Source organism: Camelina sativa, chromosome 7, assembly GCF_000633955.1.
Source record: "Camelina sativa cultivar DH55 chromosome 7, Cs, whole genome shotgun sequence".
NCBI classification, from domain to species: Eukaryota; Viridiplantae; Streptophyta; class Magnoliopsida; order Brassicales; family Brassicaceae; genus Camelina; species Camelina sativa.
The window spans coordinates 17,412,747-17,433,306 of record NC_025691.1 but is presented as its reverse complement, the minus strand read 5'-3'; the positions used below and the strand labels follow the sequence as shown (position 1 = coordinate 17,433,306).

At 38.6% G+C, this 20,560-nt stretch overlaps 2 protein-coding genes across 2 annotated transcripts; both read left to right on the top strand.

The window, feature by feature from the left end:
• Positions 1,691 to 12,823, top strand: LOC104704708 (DNA polymerase zeta catalytic subunit-like). Its single transcript, XM_010420747.2, has 24 exons — positions 1,691 to 1,778; positions 1,928 to 2,088; positions 2,243 to 2,325; positions 2,417 to 2,474; positions 2,569 to 2,618; positions 2,725 to 2,837; positions 2,917 to 2,959; positions 3,105 to 3,173; positions 3,398 to 3,538; positions 3,625 to 3,802; positions 3,881 to 3,972; positions 4,053 to 5,679; positions 6,776 to 6,976; positions 7,174 to 7,517; positions 7,983 to 8,125; positions 8,276 to 8,855; positions 8,932 to 9,078; positions 9,308 to 9,580; positions 9,724 to 9,831; positions 9,964 to 10,244; positions 10,508 to 10,811; positions 11,575 to 12,192; positions 12,313 to 12,516; positions 12,611 to 12,823. The coding sequence occupies exons 2-23, from the start codon at positions 1,977 to 1,979 to the stop codon at positions 12,484 to 12,486; spliced, it is 5,739 nt and encodes a 1,912-aa protein (XP_010419049.1). The 5' UTR covers positions 1,691 to 1,778; positions 1,928 to 1,976; the 3' UTR covers positions 12,487 to 12,516; positions 12,611 to 12,823.
• Positions 13,095 to 19,354, top strand: LOC104701354 (mannosyl-oligosaccharide glucosidase GCS1-like). Its single transcript, XM_010417021.2, has 22 exons — positions 13,095 to 13,409; positions 13,516 to 13,589; positions 13,703 to 13,954; positions 14,080 to 14,248; positions 14,400 to 14,486; positions 14,591 to 14,659; positions 14,774 to 14,870; positions 15,341 to 15,423; positions 15,819 to 15,926; positions 16,047 to 16,168; positions 16,351 to 16,458; positions 16,535 to 16,608; positions 16,937 to 17,062; positions 17,260 to 17,327; positions 17,670 to 17,819; positions 17,900 to 17,953; positions 18,121 to 18,177; positions 18,287 to 18,436; positions 18,530 to 18,621; positions 18,694 to 18,803; positions 18,915 to 18,978; positions 19,051 to 19,354. Exons 1-22 carry the CDS (start codon positions 13,095 to 13,097, stop codon positions 19,193 to 19,195), a joined length of 2,574 nt encoding a protein of 857 aa, XP_010415323.1. The 3' UTR covers positions 19,196 to 19,354.

Sequence of the window (20,560 nt, the reverse complement as noted above, 5' to 3'; positions counted from 1 at the left end):
CATGGCTTTTGTCTTTTAATTTTCTCGTCTTTTAAAAAAGCAACTCCACTGAACGGGTTCTTGCCGATGGGTTAACGAAGTCTCCCGTAATTTATCAAGAAAGAAACTAAACCAATTACAACCGAACGGATCGAAGATGTGCAGACCCTTGGCATCGTCATATAAAAAAGAGTTAACAGCTTTGAACGAGGAATCAAAACTATGAAAACCTAAAGAGAGAAAGCATAGTTGACAAGACGGTTAGCTTGTTTAGACAGTCCTTTGAAAAAAATCATGACACATACACACAAGAAAAGATAGCAGATGCGAATCATTAATCCATGTCCGTAGGAATAATATTTGGTTAAAGGAATGATTTATACATGATTACTATGCTAAGTACTTTTTATCATGATTTAATTATTAGTTTTCAGAAAAAATACTTTTTAATTATAATTTAATTATTAGTTTAAGAAAAAACCCTCGGATAGAGTTAACAAAAACTATTATTCTATAGATATGGGGTCACCAATATTTGCGGTGAATAATTCTATAGTATTCTTTGTCGTAAAATTATTTCTGAACCACTCTTTATTGTTCCATCGCATAAGGGGTATTATCATGTCACAGACCATCTCTAAATTCTTGTGAATGTTGGCCACCTTATTAGACAGTCTCTTTTCATATTGGTCAAATCTGAATTTGCAGTATTTTAATATAACTGAAATCAAACATTGACTTAAAGAAAGGGTAATTGTTGCTTCCTGAGAAATTTTATGTTATTTGAACGATGGTTTTTGATAGGTTTTTCTCACTGTGACAGTAAGCTGACTCCTCTCAGACATAACCACAAAACTCTGAAACTTTCACCATCTAGCCAACATTTTTTTTTAATACGCTGCACCAAACCTTATTTTCAAGAGACGCAATGAATAATCGAGTATTACATATTTTAATTATTTTTTTTCATATATGTAAATGTCTAGAGGTATTTTGTAGCCAACTTTTATGAAATCTAAAGACCACAAAAGAAATGATTTTGTAATCCAAGTAATTTTTCAAAAAGAATGATTTATACATAATTATTATGTTAAATACTTTTTATCATAATTTCATTGTTAGTTTAAGAAAAAAACAGCTATTATACTATAGAATTATTTAATAACATACAGTTTCTGAATGAATGTACAATAAATACACTTTATATTATTTACAAAAAACTATTAGGGTGACCAATATTTGAGATGAATAATTCTATAGTATTCTTTGACATAAATTTTGGTAGAGCATATGTCAGATACAAAGAACCATACTTGAAATTTCGATTTTGATCGAGCTTTTTTTTGTTTGTTTGTTTAATCTTACAATTTTTTTAGTTTTCAAACTTGGATTTCACCTCTAGACATTCAAATGCTAATTTTCATGTAAAATGATTTATTAGTTTTTTTTTCTTGGCCTATTAGGAAATATAACGATCACGTAATTTTGATTGATAATTTTACTTATGGCTTTTGGTTCTTTGACAAAAAAAAAGTTTTAACTTTTCTACGTGGAGTAAATTTTACAAATTTTCAATAAAGCATAATGGATAAGTAAAAGTTTAGATTGGCCCACTAAATTATTAGGCCCACGAAATTAAACGTTGGTTGCTTCTTTCTGTTTTTTTTTTTTTTTTCACATTTTACAACCGGCAACTTTTGACGGAGACCGGTTAAGTAGCAGCCGGGGTAAATCAGGCGGCCTCGCGGCGAGGTAGACTAGAAGAAAACTAGACGAAAGAGAGAGCGATTTCACAGAAGGTATTTAACACTTCTTGATCTTAATTATTAGTACTTTAATTATAAATGTAAAACAAAATGAACCGAACTAAAACCGTTTGGTTCAAAGATTTTAGAACTGAATGGTCGGTTTAAATCGGTTTGATTTTTCGGTTTCGGGTTCTGTCCAGCCAAATCAGAACTCGCGGTTCCGTCAAAGTTCTCGGCGAAGCAGCAGCCATGGATGAGTCTCAGTCCGATTCTAACGTTTTCAGCTTACGGATTGTTTCGATTGATTATTACATGGCTTCTCCGATCCCCGGTTTTGATATTTGCTACAGTAGCTTTCAAGGTAAGGCAAAATCTCTCCCTTCATATCTTCTAAAAGCTTCAACCTTTTATGAATGTGGAAGTGAAGAGATTGTGCCTCCAATTTCGTTTGGTAGTCTTCTCCTAGATAAAAAAAAGGGAAAGTTTTTTTATTTGTTGCTGGGGTTTTTTTGAAGGTGGTGAGGTAAATGAAGTCCCTGTGATAAGGATATATGGCTCTACACCTGCTGGTCAGAAGACTTGCTTGCACATTCATCGTGTAAGCTTCTTAATTTCTTAATCTGTTGTTGAGAAAAAAAAAAAAGATTGTTTGCCAGGTGCTCAGATTGGAAACCTTGTTTATCTTGTAGGCTTTATCATATCTCTATATTCCATGCTCAGAGATTCCACTTGAGCAGCATAAAGGAGGTATGAAGCATAACACTCTACTGAGAACTGTAGCGCAGTTAAATTTTCGAGCACCAGTGACATTTTTCATGTCTTTTGTTTTGTTTTGTTTTAGTTGATGGAAGTACACTTGATGTATCCCTTGAGTTGGAGAAAGCTTTAAAGGTGTGTAGTTTACATTCCTATAAGCTGTTTTTGTGTATCTGTCTGAGTTTTGTTGTTCCCCTAGATGTGTCTCAATCAATATTTCCTACTTGATATGAACTTGTAGCTTAAGGGAAACGCTGCTTCAAAAAGGCAACATGTCCATGATTGTGAGATTGTTAGAGCAAAGAAGTTCTATGGGTACCATTCAACAGAGGAAGCATTTCTGAAGATTTATCTGTATCCTGTATATTTACTTTTAGTACAAGTACCCTTTTTTTGAACAGTTTGTTAGTTCTTCACCTTAACAGTATTATAGCTACCATCCACCCGATGTGGCCCGTGCTGCCAGTCTTCTTCTGGTACGATATCTTGATGATTCCACTTCACCATTATTCTTTACTTTATGTATGATGCATAGAGATTGGTGAAGATAGTATACTGATAACCCATTTCATCTTTCTTTTTTAATGAACGTTTTTTCTCTCTCTCTCTCTCTGTCTCTAGTCAGGTGCTGTTCTTGGTAAAAGTTTGCAGCCTTACGAATCTCATATTCCCTTTATTCTCCAGTTTCTGGTAATTTTTCGTTGTTACGTATTCAAAATATATAGTTTACTGACTAGGTATTCTGCCAAATTTAGCAATTTCAGATATGAACATAACTTCCAGATTGATAATACACTAGGTACTTTCGAGAGCGTGAACTAGTGGTTAATGTTCCCCTTCCCATGTTCTGTCAGTCATTCCACGACATTTTGTCTGCCTTCCACTACTGAAGTTTCTGTAATTTTCTTCTGTAGGTTGATTATAATTTATATGGAATGGGTCATGTGCATATATCAAAGATGAAGTTCCGTAACCCAGTGCCTCACCATTTCGTTCCAAGGAGATTTGATTTGGATGATTGTGCGGGAAAGATTGACAAAGTGGCTATTACAAAGGTGGATCTTCAAATACTTAGTTTGGAAATAGATTGTTTGGTAGTTTCTATCTTCCTTTATTTTACAATAGTGAAACATTATAGCAGGCAAATTCAAGTGCTGCTGCAAGCGTCAGTTTTCCTGTTTGGAGCTTGTCAACAATCCCAGGTCAATGGATGTGGAATATCTCCGAAGAATCTGATACACCGTTGAGTCAGAGCCAGCATAGGCACCATTACAGACGTCAGAGTCTCTGTGAACTTGAGGGAGATGCTACTATTAGTGGTAATTTTCCTGAAACGAAATATAATTATTTTTGTTACATTTATGAACGGACCTTTGAACTAGCTTTTTCTCTTGTAGATATTCTCAATCAACAGTTTAAAATGTACAACTCCCTTTCACAAGCCCAGTCTGATACGAACATGGTTCAGTCGCTTGTGGCAATTTGGGAGGTTTATTCTAACTTTCTTGACTCTACTTTGAAATTATTTAGTTGGTATCACATTGCCTGACCTCGTCACTGTTGTGTCAGGAGGAGTATGAAAGGACTGGCATGCATGATGCACCTATACCTCCTGATCCGGGCAAACCTTCTGCAGCTGATGTGTTGAAGACTATGTCAGATTATGCTGGGTTTAAGACTAAACTTAAAGAAATGCATAACGAAGTTGAATTGCCTCCATCTGACATGAATCCTATTGCGGTATCTTCAGCCGGTCCAGATATGCATGCCAAACCTGACATTACTGATCTGCAGGTTTTGAATCATATGGTTGGTACACGCAGTATTTATCCTGCATCAGAACAGCTTTCTCCTCTTGGTGATAAGAGTGGAGAAGCATCAATGGGAAATGATGAATATATCACAACACCCACGGACAGAGGGACACCTGCTGAAACACAAGATGCTGAAGCCTTGGGTCTCTTTAAGTGGTTTGCCTCATCCCAGGCTGCAGAGGACATAAACTCTGATGATGAAATCCTCCGGGAAACTATCCTTAGTCCTCTTTTGCCTTTAGCGTCCATGAACAAGGTTCTTGAAATGGCGAGTACAGATTATGTGAGCCAATCCCAAAAGGAATGTCAAGACATTCTTGATTCTCAGGAGGATCTACCAGACTTTGGGAGTTCAACAAAAAGAGATTTACCTAGTAATCCTGATAGCCATAATCTTATATCTTCATCAGACAAACAATCTCTTGAAACAGTAGTCGCTAGTGATGTTCCAGATATCTCCACTTCAAATGGAGAAAGCGAAAATTCATTCCAAAGATACAGAAAGAGTGATAAGAATAAGAACAGGAGCTTCTCTAAGAGCAACAAGCCTAGCAACTCAGTATGGGGACCTTTACCTTTTACACTGACCAAAAATCTTCAGAAGGACTTTGACAGTACAAATGCTAGTGTTAGTATTGGTTTAACAAAGATTAGTTCAGACCCCATGAATGAGATGACAGACTATAATGTTCCACTCAAAGAACATCAAGCAGATGTTTGTAACACGATCGACAGAAACGTTTTGGCTGGATGTTCTCTGCGGGACTTGATGAGAAAAAAACGGTTATGCCATGGAGACTCGCCTGTTTCACAACATATGAAGTGTAGGAAGGTTATACCACAGACCAGAGATTCCCGATCCGGGAAAAAAAAGGAGTGCACCTCGAGAGCTGAGGCAAAAAAACAAGGTCCTGCTCTTTCTGCAGAATTAAGTGAATTTGATTATGGCGATGCTCCTCCAACTTTATCTCCTATGGATGTTGGAAATTGCGAGTGTAATATATCCACTCAGTCATCTGAACTTCATTCTGTTGACAGATGTTCGGCTAAAGAGACAGCAGGTCGAAGCAGTGATGAAATTTCAAGGAATTTTTCATCTACCACTGTTCCACTTGGTCAGGATCCGCAAACTATGGAATCAGGAACATTGGTGTCTAGCAATAAACTTGTTGAGATTGAAATAGATGATGTCCAAAACCCTGAGGTGGATCACGAGTCAACTGCCAATGGAATTGATGAGACAGGAAGATTAATATGCCTAACCTTAAGCAAGAAGCCTCCTTCTCTCGATTGCCTAAGTGCTGGACTGCAGGATTCTGCACATTCTAATGAAATTCCCGCTCAGTTTCATTATGCTAGAGAAAAACAGCATGGCGGATATGGTACCTTTACTCATNGAATAAGAACAGGAGCTTCTCTAAGAGCAACAAGCCTAGCAACTCAGTATGGGGACCTTTACCTTTTACACTGACCAAAAATCTTCAGAAGGACTTTGACAGTACAAATGCTAGTGTTAGTATTGGTTTAACAAAGATTAGTTCAGACCCCATGAATGAGATGACAGACTATAATGTTCCACTCAAAGAACATCAAGCAGATGTTTGTAACACGATCGACAGAAACGTTTTGGCTGGATGTTCTCTGCGGGACTTGATGAGAAAAAAACGGTTATGCCATGGAGACTCGCCTGTTTCACAACATATGAAGTGTAGGAAGGTTCTACCACAGACCAGAGATTCCCGATCCGGGAAAAAAAAGGAGTGCACCTCGAGAGCTGAGGCAAAAAAACAAGGTCCTGCTCTTTCTGCAGAATTAAGTGAATTTGATTATGGCGATGCTCCTCCAACTTTATCTCCTATGGATGTTGGAAATTGCGAGTGTAATATATCCACTCAGTCATCTGAACTTCATTCTGTTGATAGATGTTCGGCTAAAGAGACAGCAGGTCGAAGCAGTGATGAAATTTCAAGGAATTTTTCATCTACCACTGTTCCACTTGGTCAGGATCCGCAAACTATGGAATCAGGAACATTGGTGTCTAGCAATAAACTTGTTGAGATTGAAATAGATGATGTCCAAAACCCTGAGGTGGATCACGAGTCAACTGCCAATGGAATTGATGAGACAGGAAGATTAATATGCCTAACCTTAAGCAAGAAGCCTCCTTCTCTCGATTGCCTAAGTGCTGGACTGCAGGATTCTGCACATTCTAATGAAATTCCCGCTCAGTTTCATTATGCTAGAGAAAAACAGCATGGCGGATATGGTACCTTTACTCATATTTTTTCTGGTTCTAGTTTCTGCTACTTTTACAATTAATACAAATGCTGTTGAAATATACATTTATAAAATTGAAGTTAGGTCAGCTCAAGTTCTTGCAGAACTTCTCTCTGGCTGTGCTTTCCGTTATTTATCTTTTATAAGTTTCCGACATGAGATACTTCTGACATCCTGTTGTTTTTTTTGTTCTCTTGGAAGAGCGGAATTCCAAGGAGATCCCATTTTTTCCCCTGAAGGACATCGAATTCAACAAGGATGAAAAGAAACACTTGTTCCACGGAGCTTCCCTTGGTATTCCCTTGCATCATCTCAATGACGGTTCCAACCTTTACCTACTGACCCCTGCCTTGTCGCCGCCTCCTGTGGATTCTGTTTTACAATGGATATCGAATGACAAAGGTATTGTGTAGGAAGGCACTGCAATGCCTAATTTAATCCAATTTACATCTCCTAAGAGGTTCGATATACATTTCTTAAAGCGTTTTTCCTTGCGAAAATGGTACTATTACTGATAAGGATTTTCGAGAAAGTGTTAGATGCTTGTAAAAGAAGTGAAAATGATAACTTCTGTTCTAAACTTTTTTGAAAATTTGCAGGTCCAGGAGACTCTAAAATTGATTCAAAAAATCAACCATTAAGAGATGAGCATATTGATCATGGAGCGAGTTTCACTGATCATGCTTCTGCATCTAATGTGATGTCTGTGTCTGAGCACATGCAGCAGCATAATAAGAATTCAGAATCAAATGCTTATACAGAGTCTGATATAGATCTGAAACACAAAGGAAATAGTCTTAACTTTCAGACTAGTGTTTCCCAAGAGATGTCTCAGATTTCAGGTCCTGATGGGAAATCAGGGCCCACTCCCTTAAGTCAAATTGGATTCCGAGATCCTGCGAGCATGGGGGCAGGGCAACAGCTTACAGTGCTGAGTATAGAGGTGCTTTAACTTAACCCTCTTCTTTATGAAGCTAATCAATCTGTAAACGAGTCCCCTAATGGCCTTTGCACGCATAGATTTAAGCATGGAGAGTTTGAATGGTTTATATACTGTGGAATCCTCATTTCATGTAATACAACTCATTGCGAAGATAAAAAAAAACTGAAAGTCTCATGCTACAGTTTTCATTCCTCGAGCCTCACAGTGAGCTAATCAATGTTTTGTTTTCACTGGGTTGATGTTGCAATTACTTGAGTAATCATTTTTCAATGGTTGAGGATACTTGGACTTAGAAAGACAAAATCAGCACGTTAAAGAGTTTTAGCCTCTAAAGCTTATCTTAGTATAATATATGTTAGTCATTTTTTTTTTTGTTAATGCTGTTACCAAAAGGCCCTCTGTAGTAAAGATGATGTTTTCTGGGAAAAGGTTGACTGATACATGTTAATATCTCTGAACTTGTAGGTTCATGCAGAGTCTAGAGGGGACTTGCGACCTGATCCACGATTTGATTCTGTCAATGTCATAGCTCTCGTCGTGCAGAATGACGATAATTTTGCAACTGAAGTATTTGTGCTTTTATTTAGTCCAGATTGCATTGATCAGAGGTAATATACCAGATTCATTTATTTGGATTCTTGAAAATATTGCAGCTGATGTATTCGTGCTATTATTATATCTTTAATGCTACCTTGAACTTCAATCGTTTTCTTACTCCAATATGCTTTTCAATCTTTATTATTATTATCTCACTACAGGAATGTTGATGGCCTATCTGGATGCAAGTTGTCTGTTTTCGTTGAAGAGGGGCAACTATTCAGTTATTTCATTAAGACCTTATGTAAATGGGATCCAGATATTCTTCTGGGATGGGATATACAGGGCGGATCCATTGGTTTTTTGGCTGAAAGGGCTGCACAGCTTGGTATAAGATTTCTCAATAATATATCTAGGACGCCATCCCCGACCACGACCAATGATTCAGATAAGAGAAAGCTTGATAATAATTTACTGCCAGATCCGTTGGTAGCTGATCATGCTCAAGTAGAAGAAGTGGTAATTGAGGATGAGTGGGGCCGCACACATGCTAGTGGTGTTCATGTTGGAGGTCGAATTGTTCTCAATGCATGGCGATTGATTCGCGGGGAAGTTAAACTCAACATGTACACGATTGAAGCTGTGTCAGAGGCTGTTTTGAGGCAAAAGATTCCATCAATACCCTATAAAGTATTGACAGAATGGTTTTTAAGTGGTCCTGCCGGTGCAAGATATCGATGCATAGAATATGTGATTCGCCGAGCAAATTTGAACCTTGAGATTCTGAGCCAACTTGACATGGTATGCAACATTTTCAACTTGATGTACATAGTGAATTATGTGCAAGTTGTTTATTCTACTAAATCATCGTTTGCAGATAAATCGTACGTCGGAACTTGCACGTGTTTTTGGCATAGATTTTTTCTCAGTTCTCTCCCGAGGTTCCCAATACAGAGTGGAATCCATGCTTTTAAGATTAGCACATACACAAAATTATCTTGCTATATCTCCAGGCAATCAACAGGTTTGTTTTATCTGCTACTTCCAAGTGATTTACATTTCATGTTTCTTGGATTATCAACCAGTCGTCGGACCTTAAACGATGGGCTGGTGAACCCTCGTTTTGTTTATCGCCATAGATTGTTTCTCCTAGCTTCCATTCTATAACAAATGCCTTGCAGTAATATTTCAAAATCTTTTTACCCCCTTCCTTGCTCATTACATTCTCCTAAGTAAACCATGTGATCATGTAGGTTGCTTCTCAGCCAGCTATGGAATGTGTACCTCTTGTGATGGAACCAGAGTCTGCATTCTACGATGATCCTGTTATTGTGTTGGATTTTCAATCTCTTTACCCTTCAATGATTATAGCATATAATTTGTGCTTTTCTACATGTCTCGGAAAACTTGCACATTTGAAGATGAACACCCTTGGGGTCAGCTCATACTCTCTAGACCTTGATGTTCTTCAGGATTTAAATCAGATCATGCAGACCCCAAACAGTGTGATGTACGTGCCACCAGAGGTAATGTGCATTGCTTTTCTTGAGACTCATATTCAAGACAAACAAATTATCTTATTTCCCAAAAGCTTCATTGATTTCTGTGTCGATGGAACCTTTTCTTGATTAGCTTAAGCATAGTAGTCACCTTTTCTTCTTACATATAGGTACGTAGTGGTATTTTACCAAGGCTGCTAGAGGAAATTTTATCTACAAGAATAATGGTGAAGAAAGCAATGAAAAAGTTGACTCCTTCAGAAGCAGTTCTTCACCGGGTATGGTTATCTTGATCAGGGTCCATTCCTAATCCTTTTGACTAGAGATGATTGTCTGATGAGAGAGTGGCCCAAGTTTTTGGTTCCAGCATGAAATTTACAATTTTGATACTATACAGTGTCTTCTTTCAGATATTTAATGCGAGGCAGCTTGCTTTAAANAGGACAGAGCCACGGTATGCTGAACGAGTGCCTTATGTTGTGATCCATGGGGAGCCAGGAGCTCGACTTGTTGATATGGTGGTGGACCCACTGGTTCTTTTGGACATCGATACACCCTACCGATTGAATGACTTATACTACATCAACAAACAAATTATACCAGCTTTACAAAGGGTATTTGGACTTGNTATATCATTCGTTAATGCCAATGATAAATGGAACGCTAGAGTTGTGTATGGTGACACTGATAGGTAATTTCCATATCTACTCATCTGGATAAAGTGAATGCAAGATTTGAAACCCAATTAAAGTTTACCACCATCTTTCGTGGCACTATTTTAACTTCCTCCAAAATAAAGTAGAACTAGGGTTTCATACTTGCATAAGTTAATATATACTTGTATATACTTCTGAATGTTTATTATGGTCGTTGTAGCAGCCTTGGGAAGTATGTATCGCAGTTTCTTTATTTGCTTATTCCATGTGGCCTCATGCATTTTAATTACTTGTGTAGTATGTTTGTCCTCCTCAAGGGACGGACTGTAAAAGAAGCTTTTTTAGTCGGACAAGAGATTGCATCGGCAATATCTGAAATTAACCCACACCCAGTCACTTTAAAGATGGAGAAAGTCTATCATCCTTGTTTCCTTCTTACGAAGAAGCGCTATGTTGGGTACAGTTATGAAAGTCCCGATCAGAATGAGCCTATATTTGATGCAAAAGGTATTGAAACTGTTCGAAGAGACACTTGTGAAGCTGTTGCAAAAACTATGGAGCAATCGTTGAGACTCTTTTTTGAAAAGAAGAACATCTCTAAGGTACAAATTGTATTTCTTACGCTCTTTCATATTATCAGCTGAAACTGCAGTGGCCTATATCTGCTTTTCTCTATTCGTTGTGCAGGTTAAGTCATACTTGTATAGACAGTGGAAGCGGATACTATCAGGGAGAGTGTCTCTCCAAGATTTTGTCTTTGCAAAAGAAGTTCGGTTGGGGACTTATAGCACAAGAGACTCTTCACTCCTTCCTCCAGCAGCTATTGTGGCAACCAAATCAATGAGAGCAGACCCTAGGACAGAGCCACGGTATGCTGAACGAGTGCCTTATGTTGTGATCCATGGGGAGCCAGGAGCTCGACTTGTTGATATGGTGGTGGACCCACTGGTTCTTTTGGACATCGATACACCCTACCGATTGAATGACTTATACTACATCAACAAACAAATTATACCAGCTTTACAAAGGGTATTTGGACTTGTGGGTGCAGACTTAAACCAGTGGTTTTTGGAGATGCCCCGTGCCACCAGAATATCCCTTGGTCAACGTCCCTTAAACTCTAGAAACTCGCACAAAGCTAGAATTGATTATTTTTATCTCTCGAAACATTGCATCTTGTGTGGGGAAGTGGTTCAGGAATCTGCTCAGCTATGCAACCGGTGTCTCAAAAATAAAAGTGCTACTGCAGCAACCATGATTTGGAAGACTTCAAAATTGGAGAGAGAGATGCAACACCNACGCTCTTTCATATTATCAGCTGAAACTGCAGTGGCCTATATCTGCTTTTCTCTATTCGTTGTGCAGGTTAAGTCATACTTGTATAGACAGTGGAAGCGGATACTATCAGGGAGAGTGTCTCTCCAAGATTTTGTCTTTGCAAAAGAAGTTCGGTTGGGGACTTATAGCACAAGAGACTCTTCACTCCTTCCTCCAGCAGCTATTGTGGCAACCAAATCAATGAGAGCAGACCCTAGGACAGAGCCACGGTATGCTGAACGAGTGCCTTATGTTGTGATCCATGGGGAGCCAGGAGCTCGACTTGTTGATATGGTGGTGGACCCACTGGTTCTTTTGGACATCGATACACCCTACCGATTGAATGACTTATACTACATCAACAAACAAATTATACCAGCTTTACAAAGGGTATTTGGACTTGTGGGTGCAGACTTAAACCAGTGGTTTTTGGAGATGCCCCGTGCCACCAGAATATCCCTTGGTCAACGTCCCTTAAACTCTAGAAACTCGCACAAAGCTAGAATTGATTATTTTTATCTCTCGAAACATTGCATCTTGTGTGGGGAAGTGGTTCAGGAATCTGCTCAGCTATGCAACCGGTGTCTCAAAAATAAAAGTGCTACTGCAGCAACCATGATTTGGAAGACTTCAAAATTGGAGAGAGAGATGCAACACCTAGCCACGGTAAGTACTCCAACATCTCTAATATTTATATGAACTGATTACAGAATCTCTGTAGATGCATTCAGTTCCAACTTTCTTGGTCCATCCCTTGATTTTTCTTTACATTATTTTATTTTGCAGATATGCCGACACTGTGGTGGGGGAGACTGGGTTGTGCAGTGCGGAGTGAAATGCAATTCCCTCGCTTGCTCAGTCTTTTACGAGAGACGGAAAGTTCAGAAAGAGCTTCGTGGCCTTGCCTCTATTGCTACAGAGAGTGACCTTTACCCGAAATGCATGGCTGAGTGGTTTTAACCTTGTCGAGGAAAATCAATTCAAAAACCAGTAATCAAACTCCACCCTCATCCGTTCTTCCACTCAAACTGATATCTAAAACAATCTCATATTGTTAAGCAACGATGTGTATTTTGATTTGCAGGATTTTAAGCAAACTGCATGGTAGTATTAAGGTCGATCAGCACCTTTATATGGTTGTGATGAAAGAGCAATTTTGTCAAGGGCGTGTGAGTATGTATGTTGATAGTACAGTACAGTACAGCCACTAACTATGTTGTTCAATGAGCATGTAGATATATGTGTTGTGTTGTTGTATTGTGTAACTCTAGCACAGCTGAGTATATATAAACAATTATATTACTGTGTTCATAACCAAAAAAAATAAGTGTTTAGCGACCATAATTGCAAATTAGCAGATTAAACACGACTCCAATTTTACTCGTATGCCTCTGAGCAAAAGCAAAATTAAAATTAAAACAAGATAATTAATTAATTTATCCCTATGGACCAATCACGAGCGGTCAAAGTCAACTCTCTCTCTCTCTACCTTCACTTCCAGTGATCGAACTAGCAATTACGTGACCCAAACTCATTTTCCACTTTCCGATTAGTCTACTACTCCGACGATGACCGGAACAAGCCGTCGGAGCGCGCGTGGTCGAATCAAATCGACATCATTTTCCGGCGGCGATGAAGGAAGCGATTCGCTTCGTTACCCTCCTTCGAGTATCCGCCGAGGCAAAGGCAAAGGCAAAGAGCTTGTGTCGATCGGTGCTTTCAAGACAAATCTCAAGATTTTGGTTGCGTTAATCATTTTGGGGATTGTAGTCATCTACTTCGTCATCAATCAGCTCGTTACCCGCGGATTGTTGTTCGATGAGTCTCAGAAGCCTAGGGTTATCACTCCTTTTCCTGCTCCGAAACTCATGGATTTGTCTATGGTACCACACTAATCTCTTCTTATATCCGCGTTTCGTTTCGTTTCTTTTAGCTTTCGCTGTTGTTGTTTGTGAGTAATTGAATTGGAAAGATTCGTATATGTATCAGTTTCAGGGCGATCACAAAGAGAGCTTGTACTGGGGAACTTATCGTCCTCATGTTTATTTTGGAGTTCGAGCCAGGTATGTAACTTTCACTGTGAATGACTCTCTACTTTTGGGATATGTCTTTGTTGCTTTCACTGTGAGGCTCAGATGAGTTCCTATTTGCAAATAAGTTGTACATGGTAATGCAGAACACCACAGTCCTTGGTAGCTGGATTGATGTGGCTTGGTGTCAAAGACGAAATGTATGTTATGCGGCATTTCTGTGAAAACTCTGATGATCTAAGTACATTTGGCTGGAGGGAACATAATGGACGGGATTTTGGGCGGCAAGAGCTGGTTGAAAACGATATGATATTGGAGACAAGTTTTGTCAAGTCAAAGGAAGACAGCCTTGGTTATGGTGGGGATTGGGCTGTTCGGATTGATGTCAAAGATAAAGGGTAATTTCTGAGATACATTAGTAATGTACTATGTTTTTCTTCACTGTGTCAGCTTTTGTTATTTTGGCTTATAGATAATATTGAACTAGGTATTTTTGTCCTTGACCATATTGGGACTTAACTAGGTTGAATGATGGTGCAAAAAGAAGCGCACATCTCTTCTTTTACTTAGCTGATGAAGGTGGCAATGTTCTAAATTTAGGCCACGATAATTTAGATTTTCAAAAAAGCTCTCTCCTGGTTTCGGGCTCACGTGAAGATGTAGGAGACTGGCAGATACACTTAAAATCACAGGTATTTTGTGATTAAAATTGCTCCATAAAATTCTTAGAATTTTGAAGCTAGTCTCTGCTGGAAGTGGATCTGTGGGTGGTTTGATATTTTCTGTTATGTTTCGTATGATGCTCATCTGGATATGTCCATTTTAATTGCTCTTCGTTTGCAGAATCAGCTTGAGACACATTATTCCGGTTTCAAGACGCCTCACATATATAATCTGTCTGATCTTGTTCAGCAAAATCTTGCTCTGCAGGTCTGCTAATTTTCGAGCTCATAACTCATTTGAAAGAGCCTAAGGTATTTTGTTTTTCTGTTAAGACCACATGCTTACATGTCTCTTGGCTTGTATTTTTTCAGGCAAGAAAGTTTGGACGACTTCAGCTCTCTGACACATCAGAGGATTCTTCTAACATTTACATCTTTCAGGTAATCAGTCTTGATGAAGATGTTTGCATGTATAGTGTTGTATAAATATACCGAATCTTCTTATGATCAATATGTTTCACTGTGTCCAATGACAACATATCCTTTGTCAAACAGATTTCTGGGAAGCTACCATTTACGATTGATATACCCTTTGTCTCCGGAATCAAAGGAGAAAGTTCAAATGTGGAAAAGCGTTTGTCAAGTCTCTCAGGTTTCTTAGGCCTCCTGTTATTACCAAGCATCATTAATGATGAATTTGAATTTTCTTAAACTTAGCTTGTGTATATGACTTGCATTTGAGTTTTGAGTTTGGAAGAACTTGCATTTGAGTTTGTGTACGGAAGAATTTGCATTTGTGTTTGAATTTTCTTAACCTTAGTTTGTGTATGTGAGTTGCATTCGAGTTTGAGTACGGAAGAACTTCTTGTCTGCCAATGAGTTTGTTACAGCTAGCCTTTTGAGTTTCATAGCTCAGATTAAGAACACTACTCTGAAATTTATGTCTGGCTTCTTTGTGTTTTAAGTGTCCCTCCTACTAGTTATATGTATCTGCTATGGGTCAATTCAGTAGAACTTCCATTTTTAAATTTTTTTCTCTGACGGCATGAGCTTAATGTTTATATCGTTGTTGTTGTCTACTTTTATTGTATTTGTGCTAAGTTTTAGGTATGTTCCATGTAGGTTTGCCACTCTCTGATCTACTTAAAAAGAAACATAGAGAATTTGATACAAAGTTTGAGGAATGCTTCAACCTTTCGGAAAAGGTATGCTTCTAAGTTTTTCTTTTAAAATCTACAGACTCTAATTACCCATGATAATAGATGTCTTTGGCACACCCAGAGGTCTTGTTTCATGGATGATCCTGTTGTACTTTTAAAATAATCCCATGAACAAGGTTTTCTGGATTTGAAGTCGAGAACAGAGACTGCTGATATTTGCTGTATTCACTTTAGCACTTTCAGTCTCCACTTAAAAATATCTTCTTCTACTAGGATTTGTTCTTTTTTCTCTGCTTATGTGCAGCTCTGTTTCTCAATGGCGAGCATATGTTGTTAGTTCCTAGTTGTCATAATGTTCATATAGTTGATAATTTGCATCTATCCAAATTAATGTTAATAGCAAAGATGAGGATCTCATTCTCTGTTTCTTGTTGTTCTAGCATGATTCAGAAACCTTGGGAGTTGGCAAGACTGCTATTGCAAACATGCTTGGGGGCATTGGTTACTTCTATGGTCAATCAAAAATTTATGTTCCTAAAAGTGCTCAGGCGAGTTTACTTGCATCTTGCGTCTTGTTTATTAATATTTATATCCCTTTTACGTTCTTCCATCTGCAAACTGGGTTGGACCTCTCACAGAATCATACAACTTACTACCTTCTATTGTAGCCTGAAAGTCAGAATAATTTCTTGCTGTATTGGCCTGCCGAGCTATACACAGCTGTTCCAAGCCGGCCTTTTTTTCCTAGGGGGTTTTTGTGGGACGAAGGATTCCATCAATTGTTAATCTGGTTCGTTCTTATTGATCATTCGTATGCTGAAGAAATCTTTGATATGATTCTATTGTGATTGTTTCTTAAATGGAATTTATGAAAGCCACATTTGTTTGATCAAATATTATTACAGAGTTGCAAGCTATAATCATCCCACTAATTGATCGTTCTTTGGACTATGTTGTGTGTGCTTGGATCAGGCGCTGGGATTTTCGTATAACCTTGGATATCGTTGGACACTGGTTAGACCTATTAAACATAGATGGATGGATTCCACGTGAGCAAATTTTGGGTGCTGAAGCTCTGAGGTATTTACACTCTCTCACTAACCGGGGTAGTCATAGTTTTTGTTGTTATGGTTTCTGAAATTTGTTTTAACTGCAGTAAGGTTCCAGAGGAATTCGTAGTTCAATACCCAAGTAATGGCAATCCACCTACACTTTTTTTGGTGATACGCGGTAAGAATCTGTTGGATTTATACCTCTACTAGGTTTCTCTTTTGTCATCGCGCTCATTTTTGTTTCATGTAAGCCCTTGGGAATTGGGCCATACAAATAAGTTTATTCTGATGTCAATCCTTGACCAGTATTTATTATAAGATAGGGAATCGGTATTATTGTAATTAGCTTCCTTCTGTTTGTTTTACTAGTATTTCTGTTCCGATTACAGTTACATGTTTAGAAGTTTGTTGCCAAGCTCGTAAGAATGCTTTCACTGGTAAAGATAGGAAAAAAAAAAGGTTTCACAATCAATTCAGTTCCATATACTGACAATCGTTTTTTCCAGATCTAATAGATGCTATAAGGATGGAAAAGTTTACTGCGTCAGAAAGGGATGAAGTATTGTCATTCCTTGAGCGGGCTTCTGTACGCTTAGATGCATGGTTTCAGTGGTTTAATACTTCCCAGACAGGTAACAACATGGTTATCCTCTAGTTTATAGATTTACAGAATCCTTTCAGTCTTCAATTCAGTTCCATAGTTGGATCCCTGATAGTTAAATCTAGTTCAGTAGATGAGATGAGTTCTTTTATTTTATCAGTATTACAGTTTTGATATACTTAGAACGGGCTAGTTCATATATTTTGTTATGACTTGATTAAACACTAGGTAAGGAGATAGGTAGCTACTTTTGGCATGGCAGAGACAATACAACAAGTCGAGAACTTAACCCTAAGGTACCATTTCTTGGTTTCTCATGAAAATGATACTGAAGGCTCTATATTTTAACCCTCACAGACTTGAAAGTCTGAGTGTCGAAGTTATAAGTTTTCTCTGACATTTGCTGCTTAGCCTGCTTCCATGTGACCATGTATTCTTTATCAATATGATAACAATGATTGAGGACTTTTTCTGTGGTATATTGTTGTTAGCTACAAGATGTCCCAGAATTCTTTGCGTGTGTGTGGGCGATCTTTTTTTTTTGTAGGATTGTTATTTTGTCAGCTTCTTATTTCCGGATATGGTAGTTCAATTCACAGATCCTTGGGGATAAATCTGATGTCTTATATCTCCTGCAGACGCTTTCATCGGGGCTGGATGATTATCCTCGCGCTTCGCACCCAAGTGAAGATGAGCGGCACGTTGATCTTAGATGCTGGATGTACCTCGCTGCAGATTGCATGCATTCCATCACAGAGTTTTTAGGAATAGAAGATAAACTTTCAAAGGTTAGCACAAGATGGAAAGGAAAGGGATGTCTCTCCTATTTTTGTTCACATGTTACTGACATAAAAAACAAATCCTGCAGGAGGATTACAATTCAACTGCCAAGTTGCTTTCAAACTTTAATCTTCTGAATCAGGTATATCCCTCTATCAGATGTCAACAATTTTCTCACTTCCATTAACTTTGACGTTGTTCTATAGATATAACTTGATTATTAAAAACATGATTTCTCTCTCAAAGATTATCGCATTAACTTTTTCTCCTCACCATTACTTTTCTCATTCATGTTTAATTTCTGAGCAGATGCACTATGATAGTGACCATGGGGCTTACTTTGACTTTGGTAATCATACAGAAAAAGTAAGAGAAGCTTCATAAATTTAAGTTTGAGTGTCAGTTTTTGTCATATAGAAGAACGTAATATTCTTACTCTTTTCGTTGAATCACATGTCCGGTGATTGATCCCCAGGTTAAGTTGATATGGAAAGAGGTAATTCAAGAAAATGGTCAATTATCTCGACAGCTTGTAAGGAAGACGTATGGGAAGCCAAAGCTAAAATTGGTTCCTCACGTGGGTTATGTCAGCTTCTTTCCCTTCATGTCTAGAATCATTCCACCAGTGAGTGTTTGGTCAATATTTCAATGATCTTTAAAACCCTTATGGATCAGTTACTTCTTGATCTAAATTGTCACATACTTTTGGTCGATATAGGATTCTCCAATCCTCGAGAAACAGCTCGATCTCATTTCAAATAGGAGCATCTTTTGGAGTGACTATGGACTAGTTTCACTTGCCAAAACCAGGTAAGCCCACAAGAACGAACATACTCAAAATTTTATTCTTCAATGATAAGAAAGAACATTGTTTTGATGCAGTTCTATGTATATGAAACGTAACACTGAGCATGATGCACCATACTGGAGAGGTCCTATCTGGATGAACATGAACTACATGATTCTATCTTCTCTGCACCATTACTCTAAAGGTACTTTTCTACCCTCCACATGGAAAAGAACATCGACAACGTGCTACAAGACCTCTATTCTTTTAATTACATTTTATGGATGTGGTTTACCATGTGTTCAATTTCCTGCAGTGGATGGGCCATATAGCGAAAAGTCCAGAGCAATTTACACGGAGCTAAGGAGCAATTTGATAAGGTATATATTACTTGGTATCTGCAATAGAGAGGTCTTGTTTGATATTAACTTGTTACATGTCACAAATTACAGGAACGTGGTTAGAAACTATTACCAGACAGGGTACATCTGGGAACAATATGATCAAGTTAAGGGAACAGGGAAAGGCACACGACTCTTCACCGGCTGGTCTGCGCTTACCTTGTTAATTATGTCCGAAGATTATCCTATTTTTTAGAACCGCTTCGGATCGACTCTTAAAGTTACAGACATGTATGAGTTAGAAGATCAGTTTTGATGTAGGGCATTTTTGTATTTGCTCATGGTGGTTGGTTATAGTGTTATTGTTACAGATCCAACTCAGGTCGAGGGTATAGTTCCAGAGTTTTGTACGTTATGCCATATTCTGTGGTCTTGACTGATAATGTGACTGAAAAAAAAATCAAACGCCAATTGCATTAAACAAATTTCAAAATAAAACAAATCCATAGGTTGTTGTTTTTTCTTTTTCAATCTCAATGCTGCTAATTAATTAAGTGCCAACTTCATAAATATCGGAAGAGAGTTTGACCGAACAAGTACCAATTGAACAGAAGAGATATCAAAAGAAGTTTAGAATTTTCTTATTCATACTTTTTAGCCATTTGACCGAACAGGTACCGATTGAACAGAAGAGATATCCATGAGACCATGACTGGGTTCGTTACACCGCTAAAGTTGCTTTTCATTTAATTCACATTATTTTAACACAAAAAATGCATGAGCCCAACCACTTAGTAAATATTTATAACTCAATATATATATACAACACCCGTATTAAGGAGAAACTTACAAGTCAGAACATTTGTTTTGAGTCTGAGATCGAGTTTGGCAATGGTGAACAAACAATAGTTTCTCTGCGGTATGAGAGGCTTTTTGGCTATTGTCGCCGGTGTTTTAGTCTGTGCCACCATGAAGATTTTTGTGGGGAAGGCTCTGAAGGGGTTGTGGCTACTTCCACTTCTACTCTTGCTTCGGTTGAGGGGACTGGGGATCGCCGTTTTCACAGCTACAGAGGAGCGGTTACTGGTGATAGGAGAAGGCAGAGTGAGCAGGAGGGTTTGCTTCCAGCTGTAGGTCGCAATCGGGTTACTGGGGAGTCCTCCAGGCAGGGGTTCCAAAGACAGGAGAATAGGCAACATCAAGGTGGTCAGAGGGGTCGTTCTCGGTATCCACAAGGAGAACCTTCAAACCGTTCCCGTCGCTGTGCTGACTTTTTAAGGGCGCCTGAACAGCGAGAGAGTGCACCGGTTGTATCTCCTACACGGGAGTGTGATGCTGCGGTTAGGGGAAATGTGGTCAGGGAAGCCTCCCCGGTGGCCCAAGTGGTGGAGCGAGTGGTGGAGCAGGTTCACAAAAAAGTCCGTAAGGCTTTATTCCAAGAGGAGATAATGGAGCCAACTGGGGACTCAATGTGTGCTAAATTGGCCGGGAATACTATGGAGCAGCAGATTGCTGGGCAGGCGGATTCGGGTGTCATGGATGAGGGTGTGGATACTGATATGGGTGAGGCTTCTTTTTCTGCTCCGATGGTGGTGGAGGAAACTGTTGCTGTGGACCCGAA

What these genes read in the sequence shown, in the direction of transcription:
- LOC104701354 (XM_010417021.2), top strand. Translation starts at nt 13,095, where the DNA reads ATGACCGGAACAAGCCGTCGGAGCGCGCGTGGTCGAATCAAATCGACA. An exon ending in CTAACATTTACATCTTTCAG is followed by an intron (nt 14,660 to 14,773) that starts GTAATCAGTCTT and finishes TTTGTCAAACAG; the next exon opens with ATTTCTGGGAAGCTACCATT. An exon ending in GCTTCAACCTTTCGGAAAAG is followed by an intron (nt 15,424 to 15,818) that starts GTATGCTTCTAA and finishes TTGTTGTTCTAG; the next exon opens with CATGATTCAGAAACCTTGGG.